Below are 14,904 nucleotides of genomic sequence, written 5' to 3' on the forward strand. Positions count from 1 at the left end.
CCTTTAATATCCAATATATAAAGGCTGAATGGACCCTGCTGAAGCTCTTTCCTCCCGGTTCTGTTGGACTCTGTTGGACTGTGTGTGTGTGTGTGTGTGTGTGTGTGGGAGGACGACAAAGTTTGATTTGACGCATTAACGTATGGGCTGTCCGCGCGAGTTCGGGGGGGAGGTAAACAAGATGGCGACAACCTGAGTGGCAAGAGTAACGCGAAGAGTCAGAAAATTCAACTGATATCCTGCTGTAGCCAAGTAAAAACTATTAAATCTTCACCACGGGACGAGTACACGAAGAGGAAATAAAAACCTGCACACGGAAACAAGATTCATGTGGATTTAGGTGAGACCCGGTACGAGGAGTTAACTAGTTAGCTCGTTAACTAGCTAGCTAGCAATTTACATTGGAATCTGAACGGTAACGCTAGCGGACGCAACTCCGGTTAGCTTCGCGTTAGCCGACTGTATATGTGGTTTGTTTCTCCGGTGTCGCGGGCTGGTTTGGGATTTGAGAGCTGATTTTTGGTTTCGTTTTTAGGTAAGCATAATGCAGCAGCACACTGAGTAAAAACAATGCCCGTCACCGGTATGTTGCCTCTGCTCCGCCGGTAAATGAGATGAAGTTTGCTAACGCTAATCTTAACGGCAGGAAAGCAAAGTTGGCTAGCTATCGCTGCACAAGCACCGCTAGCCACAGTTATGTGACGACGTTTCGGTTATCCTCCCCATGTGTTCGCCGTTAGACCTCATCTGTAATGCATTAGTCGCCGCTGTTTTGAAGCAGGCTTTTGAGTTTATAATCTGCGATGGTGGACGAAGGTCTGCACACAGACGAGCTACAAAGTGAGAGAATGATGGCAAGCTAGCATAGTTCATTCAAGCAGACGTGCTATGTTAGCCTGCCAGCTAGCTAGTAGTCAACACTGACAAAAAATGCTTGTTTGAGCCGAGCAGTGTCGATTCTAACATACATGCTGCTCTGTTTAGTAAAGCCAAGGTGCTGTATATGTTATTGCATCAGTGATGGTGTCTTCATGTACGACTTGAACCTTTAAAGCAGAATTGAAACCCAGTAAGGTTAACCGGTCAAGTGTTGATGTCTTGACAGATTGTTTACCAAGAGAGCGAACTTGGTTCAAGAGCAAGCGAAAGCTGTGCATGTATTTTTAAACAACGTTTTAATCACTTTTGTTTTTTAGGAACCAGACAGCAGGAACCGTGGTGGCATGGAGGACACCTGAGGGACGGTTGGACACATTGGATGGCTCAGGCGACCTCCGGGAGCCAGGCTGACACTGCTGCATGCACTTGGCTTTATATCTGTGCTTTGATTCAGTCCAGCTGTTCACATATGTGTCCTGAGGAAGCCAATGCTATGAAGCATGGACCTTTGACAGAAATGCTGTGTTGCATGGGCTTGAACCAGGACTGGTTGCCTCTACCTAAGGCTTTATGGTATTAAAATTCATACAGAGGTGATCTAGAGTTAAGCGGAGAAGACTAACAATCTTAGGATCCAAATTTTCTTATTTCTGTTCAACTGCACTTGTCACAGATGTAGTACAAAGTATATAGCACTAACTTGGCACTGGACCCCAACAGGTTTTTTTCACATCTGTTTGCACCTCTTGAGTAAAAAGAGCCCTAATGTTTACAAAGTGGGATTGATCCCTCACCTCATCCCTCAGCTCTCAGGCCTGATTACTCCCTCTCCCATGTTCAGTATTTTGTAATTCACCTGTATTCCATCTTGTGGAATTAAAACACTCGGCTCAGAGCCTGGTGGATTACTCTCCGGCGGCAATTATAGCTATTTGCAAATACTTTTTGCACAAAAGGCTTAAGCTGCGGCTGCTGAACTGTCAGTCATGAGTACCGGCGAGTTGCATCATCTTGACTATCTAAATGAAGCTGAGCTGATGGAGATGGATACTTTCATTCACCGCATTGACTCTACAGAGGTGATCTACCAGCCCCGGAGGAAGAGGGCAAAGCTGATAGGAAAGTACTTGATGGGAGACCTGCTCGGGGAGGGATCTTATGGCAAAGTGAAAGAGATGCTGGACTCAGAGACACTTTGTCGCAGGGCTGTAAAAATACTGAAGAAGAAGAAGCTGAGGAGGATTCCTAATGGAGAAGCCAATGTGAAAAAGTAAGTGTTTTTTTCTTTTTTGCTTTGTTTGACCCTTTATTGCCCTGACAGTTCAAGTCATAACACCAGTGTCACTCACTTCTCACCTGTACACTGTGGTTTATGCATGGTAAGTTGCAGGGTCTTTTCAGGCAGGCACAGTCAGTTATCCTCCTTAGACACAATAGCACCGGCTCGACTGTTATCCTTGATCGTAATATGAGATAATTAATTTCAATCGCCCCGCTGAAATTTAAATGAATCTGACAACTGTCAACACGATTTCATATGACTGTCCCTCAGTGGCCCTTCATGGCTGTTCTGCTCTCTATTTAACCATCGCTCCCTGTGTTGAACAGGACTTTGACCCGCAGTTCAGATATTTCATTTACATTTATATCGTTTATGATAATTGATGGGTTGTTTTTTGTCTTTTCCTATTTTGACACACAGCCTACGTTTCAGTGCCGATACCAAAATAATGCACTTCTGATGACTTACTTTCTACAAAGCAGAACTTAGCTTTACGCTGCTTTTCTTCTGACGTCTTCTGATCGAAGGTTTCGTGTCTTCAGCGAGTTTGACGAGCATCACTGTGTGCTCTGTATCTCCTGTAACCACACTCAACAGTGTGCACTCAGCACGCCATAAATACACTTTTGCATCACTTCAGTGTTCAGTCACTGGAGGACAACGACAAGCTTTGCTCAGCTTTGGTTTAAAAAGACTTTAAAAAACTTAAAGAGCAGCAACATTAAGAACTGGACCGCTTTCAGTACTCATTGCAGCAGATGCCGTTCAGCTGGTACTCAAAAGTGTTGAGGTTTAGTTCCTATTAAAAAAAACGAGGTAATAATTTGTTTGTATAGTTATGACACAGCAGGACGGCCCCTTCGTAGTGTTTACATGCACTTAAGTAAATGAGTCATTATCAACTTTTTGCAACCGTCACTTAGACAAGAAATGTAGCTGCTGTAATCGATGAAGGGTGAGAGAAGCTTGGCTGACACAGCCGGGTCTTCACTAGAGAAAGCGTCTCAATGCCTCTGTGACTCGGCTGTCACGTCTATATATGCAAACTTTTTTTCTGCATCCCCAGTTTCCTGATGAGTATCAGAAGTTTTAATCACACAGTAGTTTATTAAATATTACTCCAGTCTATCGCTGCGGGCCTGTGCTAATTATAGAGGAAGCTTTAGAAAACTGTCAAAATGAGTTCACACGGAGAAAGAAGAGCTGCAAGATGGCGTGTTTTTTAGGCCGCGGTAAAAACAGCAGCACAAGAAGGATGAAGAGGCCGCGGTGACGGCTCAGTAAGAATCATTTTGTTGAGGTTGCAGTTGCTTGTGTTTGTCAGGTTTCCAGACTGACATTGCTGAAGTCTATCCAGAATATTGTGTTAACAATTCAAAGATTGCGACTTTAAGAAGTTTGAGAAAAACCATATTTCCTCTGCTTAGTCGAGAATTATTTGGGACTGAAAGCAGCCCGTCAGCAGCTCGACAGCAGCAGCTGCAGTCCTCCATCAGCGTCTACAGTGGATGCCTTTAGCCATTTACTGCCTTGCACTCAGATGTATGTGAGAGCTCCAGCAGTCCAATCCAACATTTATTAACAAGAGGAAGTTTGGGGGGTGGGAAATGGACTTGAAGCCTAAAACAACGCTTCAGGTCACATTAAAATGTGTGACTCACAAGCTGCTGTAAAGGGGGAATTTTTAATGTTGGATTGAATAAAACTAAAGCGTGTTTCTTCAGATTTATGACAAAAAAAATTTGGCTGAAAGGCGTCCTGCGTCGACACGGCTAACTTCACTGCAAATTACTAAAATGCTCGGCAATAAATAATACATGCATAATGTTTAGCATTTAGAAAATACTTGATTTGAAACCAATGGTGCATATTTGCTTACTTCTTGTTGTTCCTACAAAAATATTCATGTCACTTCTGCACTATTGCATTCGTTATAATCCTTCTGACAAGGCCTTTCAGAGGCTGCAGGGTTATTGTAGATACTGTGCATGCTACAGCTGTTGAAAGAAATCTTGCATGGTTGTTGGTGGATGGTTGGTGTTGACTAGAAGTGAAGGTAGAAGGCAAAATGAAAATGGCAAATCAGAGAAATGCCTGAGTATTTAACAGAGGAAACAAACGACTCCAAAACTGCACATGAATTACTTTAATACAATTACATTAATGTCCTGGAGTGGTCATCAGTGCTCAGTCAAATCAAACTTAACGTACTGTTAAGTCACAGTCCCCATGTTGCCTAACAGGTTGAGCAGTTTTTCAACAACCAGTGATGAGAATCTGCCATGTTCAGATGTACAAAGCTGATACTGACCTATCAACATAGACTCAAGGTTGTATTTCCTGCCGCAGGGGCCTTTAACAAGTTCTTGCGTAAAGGGGATGAATACTTACAGTCTATAATTTTATGAGGGGTTGAATACCAGGCAGTGAACGGCAGCCAGAGAGCAACTTAATAGGAAAACTAGTCCCAATTAGCCGTGTTGCCATATATGTTAATCGTACACAGTAATCCTTTTTTGTTCTGTCATCCTGAATTTGTCCCAAACATTCAAGATAAATTATTTTTATCTGCAGTGTAGTTATTCTGGAGCTGTGTTCACGCTTTTCTTCCTTTCAAAGCTGTGTTGTTTTTAAGCCACCGTGCCGGTGACAGCCATGGTCAGAGGCTTTTTGTTTTCAGGTCGTCTGTCTGTCCCAAAACGCGAACGTGATATCTCAGGTACGCCCTCGGGGAATTTTGTCAGATTTGGCGTAAACGTCTGCTTGGACTGAATGAAGAGCTGAGTCGATTTTAGTGGTCGGAGCTCACTGCACCTCACAATACACGCTTTTGGCCATAACTTAAGAAATGTACACAGTAATCTTGCCAAACTTTCACGCACATGTTGAAAAGGATGAAATGATAACAGTTGATATTCATAAGATCAAATCAGAAGAGGAGTTTGTGACCATCTTTCACATTTGGTTGGATGCTAAAGCGACGCCACTAGATCTTCTGTGCTGTGAGATTTAACACGTGTGAAGCGTCCTCGTTTTAGATTTTTGAGCTTCTTTGTGTTCGTATTGGCCGAGCATCTGAACACATACAAGGAAATGTACTGTTTTTACACACTAATAGGCAGACAGCAGTAGCCCAACGTAAGCTCATTGGTTTTGCTGATATTGGGCTTCAGGTGATCACCATGAGACTAAGCACTCTATCAGTCCTCTGTACTCCCCCTCTTAAGGCAAGACGGCGTGTTTCTCACCGGAAAGTTTTCCATTATTATTAAAGTATTCACTACATATCTTATGAGTCTAGACAGACATGAATGTAAATTGCAACGTGACTGGATGGCGTGCGCACACGACCGCGAGGAGCCAATTCTACTTTTTATCCAAGCTGTATTTATATTTTTAGCACAGAGCTGCAGCGGTAGACTGCATGGTTTTGTCACTCCGTTAATAAGACCACAGCAGTGTTTCTTGATGTGTGAAATTGATTTGTCTGTGTTTCCTGTGGTGCTTCTACATCTGTCTCACTTGGCGGAGGCCGTATGGTTCCCGGCCCGAGGACGGCCTGGATCCTCGAAGGCCTGTGAAGGCCCGTCTGTGAGCGGATGCCATAGTAGCCCCCTCATCCCGAACCAGTCGGCCCCTGTTTAGCATTCCTGTCCGCCAAACACTTCCTGCTTTTACAGGGTTGCCATGGGGATGGGCATGCTCATACTGGCAGTGATTGAGCAATGCCACTCCTGTTTCTACGGCAACAGCCCAAGAATGCCGTGCCCTTGTTTGGAATGACAGGAGCGCACATGGACAGACACACACACACACACTGAGCTAGACACTGACTCTGGAGCAGCACAGTGCAGATTGTGATCAGTTGTTTATGTTGCCACTATGTGCCAGAGTAGCTGCCATATCGCTGAGTGCTGAAATCCTTTCAGCTCTGCAGTCTGCAGGCCTTGAAACGCACAAGGTCCAACGGTGCACGTTTGAACTCAGAGACTGCAGATGGACTGCAGCAGTCACTGTGTGCCTTTAGTGGCAGCGCCGCCTCTTTTATGATTTGTTTTATGGGATACGAGCCGTGATGCAGATGCAGCTTTTTGCTACATGTCGTCTGCATTCGCTGTTCAGCCGAATAACATTCGATTTACATCTTAAAAAGAAGGCTGCTCGTTACGCGTTTCTTAATCACGGTGCGGTTTTATTTTTATCAGTACAGTGATGCAGCAGTAACTCCTTGTGTGTGTGTGCAAGCGAGGAGCTGACTCTTCCCAGAACGTCCATTCGTCAGAAGCACAATTGTGGATTAGGCAGAAGACTGACGGGGTGATAAGAGACAGAACGGCTCCAATGTGTTCTTTGTGAGATTGTGTCAAAGTAAAAAGACGACAGATGATGTTTCAACGCTGTAGAGGCCATGAGATTTCTATTTCTCCTCGGCGCAGACGCACTCCTTTTATAGCCTTGACCAGTTATTGCGTGATACAATAAATCACGTGTTTTTATGGGAGTCTAGAGGAGAAGTTTTTAACCTTCACAATTCTAGATATATTCACAGAGACCAAAATTTGATTCGGTCTGATTTTTTTGTTATATATCATGATTTATACATTAAATGGGTGGAAATGTAATGGATTACAAGCTTTGCCCTCCCACCTCCGTGACCACCATCTTTCTCTGCTCCCTGAACAGTTTGTTTGTCATGAGAAAGGATGTTCACTAAATTAAAATGTGTATCATATCTGAGGCAGTGAAAAATAATTTTTTCTTAAAAAAATGTTAAGTGAAAGTGTTTGTTTACGTGCACACTGAATTTGCATATCTTCCTTTGCCTAGTTGAAAGTCATTGACAATAGTATGCGATTGCATTTATTGTTTTAATTTAAAAGCGTTAATGTAATTGCTGCTGATTACATTAGTCTGCAGTACTGTGAATGTGGCAGTGAGACAGGTGGGAATGTTTGAATCTAATCACCAGATTCTCGTCGCTAATTGAGAGACAAAACCTTAGTTTTTCCTCTGTGTGTGGATATGGGTTGTATGTCTGGGGAAGTCTGCGGTTTGTACACCGAGCTCTTCCCACCTAGATCCAAATTCATTAGTGTCCTCGCTCACGGCTCTCTGATGAATGTGGAGTCTCCTGGGTTGGGTCTGCCACGCTGGTGATTTAAACCTCCTCCCCTCGTGTAGCACGGTGAACTGTCAGGTTATCTGTCTTTACAAGACTTTTGTAATTCACTGCTGCTGCACTCGGGCAATATCAAGTCTCACAGTATCATAAGAGCAATTCTGTTTTCTACAAATCATATTAGAAGAGTCTCACATCTTAATTTAACTGAGAAACAAATTTGGTTAGTGTTTACTAGATTGCAAAATTAATTTAAATTGTACATGCAGAGATATCACAAAATCACAACTCCTGAATCATGAAATGATTTGAGTTGCCAGCAGTTATCACCCCTGGTCAACAGATTACTAGAAATGCCAGTGATGAAATCAATAACACCCTTGTGCTCGTGCTATACGGTGCCATATGATGCCGTTTAGCTGATGCGTGGCACCTGGTCTTTAGCCTGCATTGAAAGCAGCGCAGGGCCAGTATTAAATTATATATCACCCCCTTTGTTCACCTTTTGCATGTTCTTTGTTCTTGTGTCCATTTATAGGGAGATTCAGCTGCTAAGAAGACTCCAACACAAGAATGTGATTCAGTTGGTGGATGTGCTCTACAATGAAGAGAAGCAGAAAATATATCCTTCAGTTGCTAACCGAGTGTGAATGAGTTGATTTTTATATTTAATGGTTTTAAGTGTTGTTGTTTATGTGGGTTGTTTCTATGCCTAAATGTTTATCAGCTTTATAATTGGCTCACTTTATTAAAGGATCTATTTGTTTGGTTTGGCAAATCCCCTTGACTCCTGACTTACGTATATGGTGATGGAGTATTGCGTTTGTGGGATGCAAGAAATGCTGGACAGCGTCCCAGAGAAAAGGTTTCCAGTATTTCAAGCTCACGGGTAAGTCTCTGTTATTCTCTCCCTCTCCGCTCCCTCTTTTTTTTTTTTTTTTTTTCTTTCTGACTCTGCTATATTTAGTTTGAGTCTCTCTGCAGCCAAGTTTAGATCCAAGACTGCAGGGCCTCTACTGTTTCAATAACTGACCATAGATTGTACGAATGTCTGGTCATTGCTGGGAAGCCACTGAAGCTAAGTGACTAAGTGATGGAGGTCCATTTGACCACAGTGATAAATTGTTTGACATGGTAATTGTTGTTGTGTGGAAGACTTCCACTCCTTTTTTATTGCATCAGCAAACCACTTTCTGTTTTTTTTTTTCAGGTACTTTTGCCAACTCTTAGATGGCCTTGAATATTTGCACAGCCAGGGAATAGTTCACAAAGACATTAAACCAGGGAATCTGCTGCTGACCACAGACGGGGCACTTAAAATCTCCGACCTGGGAGTAGCAGAGGTGAGTTAAGACTGCAGTATAATGCTGTTTGGCCTCCAGGGGCCTATGAGTTTTACTTATTTATTTACCTACCAATTTCAGTAAATCAAAATTCCTCTTTTCCAGTATTCTCATGATTTTTATTTCTGGTTTTAGATACAGAGAATCACACACTAACATTCATACTATCTTATTCACTCTATGTTTTTTAGGCCCTTCACCCATTTGCAGAGGATGACACATGTCGCACCAGTCAGGGCTCTCCGGCCTTCCAGCCACCAGAGATCGCCAACGGACTGGACACCTTTTCAGGGTTTAAAGTGGACATTTGGTCTGCTGGAGTAACACTGTGAGTAGTTACAGTCGCACAACTTCAGTCTTAAAAGTCAGACATAGCTTTAAACTCTGTGCCACTTTAAAGGCCCACTTATAAAAGGGAAGATCCGCTAAGTGGTCATAGAGAAAGGCTCTTTGTTATGGGGATTTTCCATATGCATGTGCTGGCTCGGCTTGAATCGGCACAGCAGGGATTGGCATTTCCATTACAACAGGGGACTACCTGTTTGATGGTGTGTCTTTAACCAATGATGCGCTTGTCTTGAATAGTGGTGTAGGAGTGGCTGTAAACACTCTTCCCCCCCTGCAGTGTTATCAAAAAATCGCTGCTAGAAAATCGACACCAATTCGGCAATGAAGACTAATTAATTTCCTGTAAAGTCTTCACAATGAAAGTCAGGACACAACTCCTGAAATAACTGACAGCGAAACAGTTAAATAAAGCAGGACAAAAGTTCGCAGGCTTGAAGGAGAGACAGAGAGATTAAGTTAGAAGATAGAAAAGTACTGAGAGCTGAACACCAAGACACTTTAAAAGACGAAAACAGCTTTCTCTCTGGTCTCCTGCTCAGGCATGAATCTCAAAATGGCACAACACATTCTTGTTTCATGGGGGTTATCACTGGTTGGCAGCCCGCTTGAAGGCCATCCCTAACGCAGCTTTGCTCAACTCGGCACAGTTAAACTAGTAATGGAAAATGTTGGCGAAGATTCTCAGTTATCCAGGTCACCGTAATCCTAAATGCTATATCGTAGGCAACTCGACTTGAAAAATTAAATGTGTGTAACTATTAACAGTGTCCTGGTTTACGATACACTTACGGTATTTGTTTACTGCTCTTCAATCCATTCAGATACAACATTACAACGAGTCTGTATCCGTTCGAGGGGGACAACATCTATAAGCTATTTGAGAACATTGGAAAAGGAGACTACACTATTCCTGAGGAGTGTGGACCCCTCCTGTCAGACCTGCTGCGAGGTGAGTGTGCTATAGAGCTTAATGTTTTAACATTTAGACCAAATTAAACTTCCCATCGTGGTTACAAACCCATACTCACACTGATTCATGGTGCACTGTAATATTAATCCAGTGACTGTTTGCTCTTAGTTTGTGTTGCATTACAGAAAAGGAGGCAGAATAGCTGGAATTGGTCGTGTATAAAGCAAGAGCAGTAATAAATCACATACAGATCTTTTCTGTGTGCATCCAGTAGGTGGTGCTGTGACATCGAAAGTCACCGTGACTCCTCAGCATTCGAGGCTTCCTCCGAACTGTAGAAATCCCTCCAGCTGTTGACGTAGTTTCCATTGATCTGAAGCCAGCAGCAGAATACTAAACACTTCATAGTCGGGCTTTGCTTCTCCCGAGTGGACTGCTGCAATGCTTCTGCCACTCGTAAAAACAAAAGGAACAGTCGAGAGTCTTTTATAGTGAAACCGATAATCGGCTGAATGGCTGTGAAATACTAAAAGAACGTTGGGGAGATTATGTTTGGACCGACTAATCAAACGCTTGAGTGATTACTGTACTCGCTTGTTATCAGTCTTATCTGTTATCTCACTTCGGTCACAGTGAATTGATTGTTTAACCATAAATAGAGAAAAATGCTGCCACATTCTGGTGCTGCCGCTACAGCTCGTCAGGCCTCCACCCCCCATTTTGTGTGAGAGTGTGACGTCTGTGTGTGATGACGCAGCACCTAAGAGATAGTCAGTCCATAATTACATGGTCTAAAATAAGCCCAGTGCCACAAAAGGTGTCCTTCAGCAGGCGCAGCACTACTATCAGCACTCTGCATGCTGCCCCTCTCTGCCTGCTGGGAGACAATTACATTATTAGGTGTGGATAGACGCTGCATCACTGCTGCCTTATCACACTGACATTCTGCTTTTCCCACACATTCAGCTCACATAATTATAATTAAGGGACAAAATCTTCATTACATTGCTACAGCTGTTATGCTACTCATAGTGATGTTTCCTTACTGTACCTCATTGACTCCTTGAGCTCCTTGAGGATGCCTTGACACACAGTGATGAATGAGATTATTACCTGCATTAATTAATGTTCTCAAATGAGTTTATCGTCTGTCTGCCGTCGGCTTAACCCTCGCTGCTGCGGCCACCGGTTAATGTTAAACACTTCACAGAATGAGCTGCGAGTGGAGGAATTGATCACAATCGTTGCGATTCAATTGGCATTTGTAATGTTTGTTTTTCAGGAATGCTTGAGTATGACCCTGCAAAGAGGTTCTCCATACAGAACATAAGACAACACAAGTGAGTGATTTAGCATATCCTATCAAACATCTTATGTGCAGACTTAAAAAAGAAACAAATAGACCCACAGTGAGCGTTAAGAAAGCCTAGCTACAGACTGATCTGTCCCTTTCTGTCCCTTCCAGCTGGGTGCGTAAGAAACATCCTCCGTCTGAGCCCCCCGTGCCCATCCCTGCCAGCGCCGAGAGCAGGGATCCTTGGCGGAGTATGACTGTGGTGCCCTACCTGGAGGATCTGCATGGCTACACAGAGGATGATGATGACGAGCTCTACGATGCAGAGGACGAGATCATATACACTCAGGACTTCACAGTGCCAGGTAAGCAGCAGCTCAGGCCATTCTTACAGTCGGCCTCAATTTAAATTGTTTTGTTTTGGGATTTTGTTTTCCAACATTTGGAGCAAACAGTGACTAGTAAATGTCCTTTATATTGTTTATGTTTGTCCTCCTTCGAGAAGATGAATGGCTGCAGCTTTCTCCTTTTTGTATGACGACACTGAATAGTTTTTCTGAGAAATGCACTACAGAGGAAACATTGTCCTATAATAATAATAATAATAATAATAATAATAATAGCTTGGATTTCTACAGCGCCTTTCACAAGACCCAAGGGCGCATTACACAGTGCTATAGAGTAATGTGCCCAAACTGCAGCTGCAGTTCGACATCAAACCACTTTTCGAAGTCTCATCTACACAATCACTCATGTAAACCAAACATATTTTAGTATTTGAGATTAAACCACAGTCAAAGTTAATATGAACAGCTGGTAAAATAAACATTTTTGTGCAACTGCATTTATAGTAACAATTTAGATTTGATGATAAAAGGCTTTCGTAGTCTGGAAATGTTTAGGTACTTGTAAAAGTAAAACTATACTTTCTGTTCTTCACTAGAAAGTGAAAAGAAGCAACAGTAGTTAACAGTGAACATTTTCTGTACATGGACTTTGAATAACAATTTGTTCAGCTAGCTAACCATTCATTTAATTTCTGATAACGGACATCTCATCGGCCCTTAATGTAGCTTTATAAAATGCAGACCTGTGTACAAACCTGTTCACTGACTTTGGGGTGAATAGGTAATGACAGCATCTTTGTATTTGACTTAATTTGTTTCCCGACTCTTCCTCTTTTATATTTTTTCCCCACTGAATTCAGATCCTTTATCTGTTGCTAGGCAACAGCCGGTAATAATAAATGCTGCAGTCTGTGTCGGGTATCCAGAAGTGGTGCCCCACATAGAAACCAAACGGAGCCGAGGAATGTGAATGAAGCGATCTAAAAATAGTCGGGTTGAAATTGGTTTTGGTGTGTGGGAGTATGAATGGTTTTCCAGGGTTCACTCCCACACATGCCGAGCACTGTCGCTCGTGGGATGCTCCAAATGAATGAAATGAAGGAGTGTGTGATAAATGAAACAACAGCTCGACCTGATGTTTCTCTTCTTAACATCTCACCTCTGTTAATATTCTCCTCGGCGGTACTGTTTATGAAGTGTGGGGACTCTCACGGCCCCAGCTATACAAACACACACACACACACACACACACACACACCGCTTCACTGGAAATGAACAAGTGGCATTAAGGTTGGGGCTTGTTTTTCACTCAGCAGATTTCCTGTTGTTGTAGGTTAGTGTTCCTCTTGTTTTTCTCATGGTTGCCTGACCTGACATTTTGCTGCTGATGCTGACAAATTAGCTTTTAAAGGTCCCCTCTTAAAATAAACATGTTTTCACCGTGGCAGGTCTGTTGTAATTCTCATCCACGTTACCACTCATAGTGTAAATGTGCTGTTAACGCATGCTTGCTCAATAAAGCAACGGTCAAGTCAGCACTCATAAGCCTAAGGTGTGTTTTTTCTTTTTTCTTTTCTGCAGGACAAGTGGCCGAGGAAGATCACGATCAGGGGCTCGCAGACCACAGTCCAGCTCTAGCCAAGCCAGTTTGTGTGAACGGGACAGAGGGCGGGACTCTGAACAGCAAGGCCAAAGCGGAGCGCCGATCCTCCTCTTCATCCAACCCCTCACGTAAAGGAGTCTCCACAGCCAGCAAGATCCGCAAGCTCTCCACCTGCAAACAGCAATGACCCCCTCCCCTTCCTCCACCTGGTGAGTGTGCAGACTGCTGACAAAAACTCCAGCTGAATTGTGCTTAGAGGACACCTTGTTTCCACCGTAGAAAGAGGAAAAAGATTGAGAAGAGAACAGGTGCAGCAGATCCAGATGAAAAGATCAGAGGGATGAGATGAGAATGCATTCGAACAGACAGAGATGTAGAGATGAGTATCAGGCAGGAGGAGGAAGAGGAAACCAGAGGGGGGGGGGTGAGGATTTGTGTTGCTATTCAGCAAGCAGTGCTCTGACTCACCACCACTCCCCAGGCAAACACATGGGCGGTTTCCTTTACAGTCACAAAACTAGATCTGGACTGGTCTGGTTTTGGAGCACGTTTTTCTTTTTTTTCTGTTCTCTGTCAGGATTTGTCAAGAGTGTAACCGTCCAGGGGCTCGTCAGAGGCCCTAATTCAGGCACAGAAGTGGGGCAGATTTACGCTGCGAGCGCACGCACACAAACTTCACAGGTTGTCCTCCTCATTTTCCCGTCACCACCCACAGTTTGCTCTTTGAATCGCTCTCGCACATACGAACCACTCATGAGCAGTGTGAGGCTGTTTGTCATGGGTGCAGTGCACAGGAGATGCTGTGTATTAATTTGTTCAGGCGATGACTCACCCTGGATGAGATGAAGTGGGCTGTGGGATGTTTGTCTCTCTCATTCTCACTCTGTCGGGGTGAGAAACAGCACCAGCTCCAATTAGTAGTTTTATTCCCGTGATGTTGTTAACTTGAAACTTTTGTTCATGTGTGTGATGAGATAAAAATCCACCCAAATGTCTGTTACAGTCCTCCGTCTGTGTCCCTCTCAGGTTGATCTGCCCCCGTCCTTCTATGTCCGGAGTCCTCACAGTTGTGAGAGAAACCTGCTGACGTTAATGCCCCCATACCTCCTTGGACCACTGGCCTGCAGAGTCTTTTGAAGATGCGGTATGAGTGACGGGGAGGAGGAGGACAGCATGAAATGTTCTTTTTGCTCTGAGACTGAGGCACTGGCTGTGAAGATGGTGTTTTTCTTCTTTCTTTTTTTTTTTTTCTTTCTTTCAACTCCTGTCATCCAGTTCTGTCATCGAGTCATCGCCCCACTTCATCCCGTCATCCTCTCAGGAGGGCCAAGTGTTGCACCGGACGTTATGAACACCATCACCCGTGTACCCCCCACCCGCCCACCCACCCCCTCTCACCCACCCTCTGTTTCTTTGACTACCTTTGTTTTTACAGAACCCTAATGGCAGTTTTTAAGACACATTGTGATGTGTAAAAAATTAAAGAGGAAAAAAAAAATGACAAAAGTTATGAATAATTCTATATTTAGATCTATGATGAGAATAATTACGATAGTACTCGACTACCACCAACATAAAAAAACTGCATGCTGTACAGAGCTGAAAGAAAGGGAAAGTGCTTGGTTTGTGGACAGACTGATCGACTGAAGCCTTGAGATCCACCGCTGACCTGTTGGGGATTTATGATTTCCATTTAGGTTTTTTTCTTTTTCCTTTTTCCAATGAATATTTTTTAATTATTATTTATATAAAATATGTCCCAAACAGGCTGTTTTGTTG

General features: G+C 43.3%; 1 protein-coding gene across 4 annotated transcripts; it reads left to right on the top strand.

Moving 5' to 3' along the window:
- The first annotated feature begins 10 nt into the window (after positions 1-10).
- On the top strand, positions 11-14,894 carry stk11 (serine/threonine kinase 11). 4 transcript variants are annotated; one of them, XM_084370172.1, is made up of 12 exons: positions 16-340; positions 1,197-1,452; positions 1,957-2,149; positions 7,819-7,902; positions 8,080-8,169; positions 8,491-8,623; positions 8,815-8,951; positions 9,793-9,920; positions 11,164-11,221; positions 11,347-11,540; positions 13,104-13,334; positions 14,152-14,894. In XM_084370172.1, the coding sequence occupies exons 3-11, from the start codon at positions 2,010-2,012 to the stop codon at positions 13,310-13,312; spliced, it is 1,173 nt and encodes a 390-aa protein (XP_084226298.1). In that variant the 5' UTR covers positions 16-340; positions 1,197-1,452; positions 1,957-2,009; the 3' UTR covers positions 13,313-13,334; positions 14,152-14,894. The 4 variants fall into 4 exon arrangements, with proteins under 4 accessions (XP_084226296.1, XP_084226295.1, XP_084226298.1 ...); XM_084370170.1 differs by having other exon boundaries at positions 11-350; positions 1,197-2,149; XM_084370169.1 differs by having other exon boundaries at positions 11-340; positions 1,197-2,149.
- Positions 14,895-14,904: the final 10 nt, after the last annotated feature.

The sequence above is a fragment of the Pagrus pagrus genome (assembly GCF_965226575.1).
Source record: "Pagrus pagrus genome assembly, chromosome: 12".
Lineage (NCBI taxonomy): Eukaryota > Metazoa > Chordata > Actinopteri > Spariformes > Sparidae > Pagrus > Pagrus pagrus.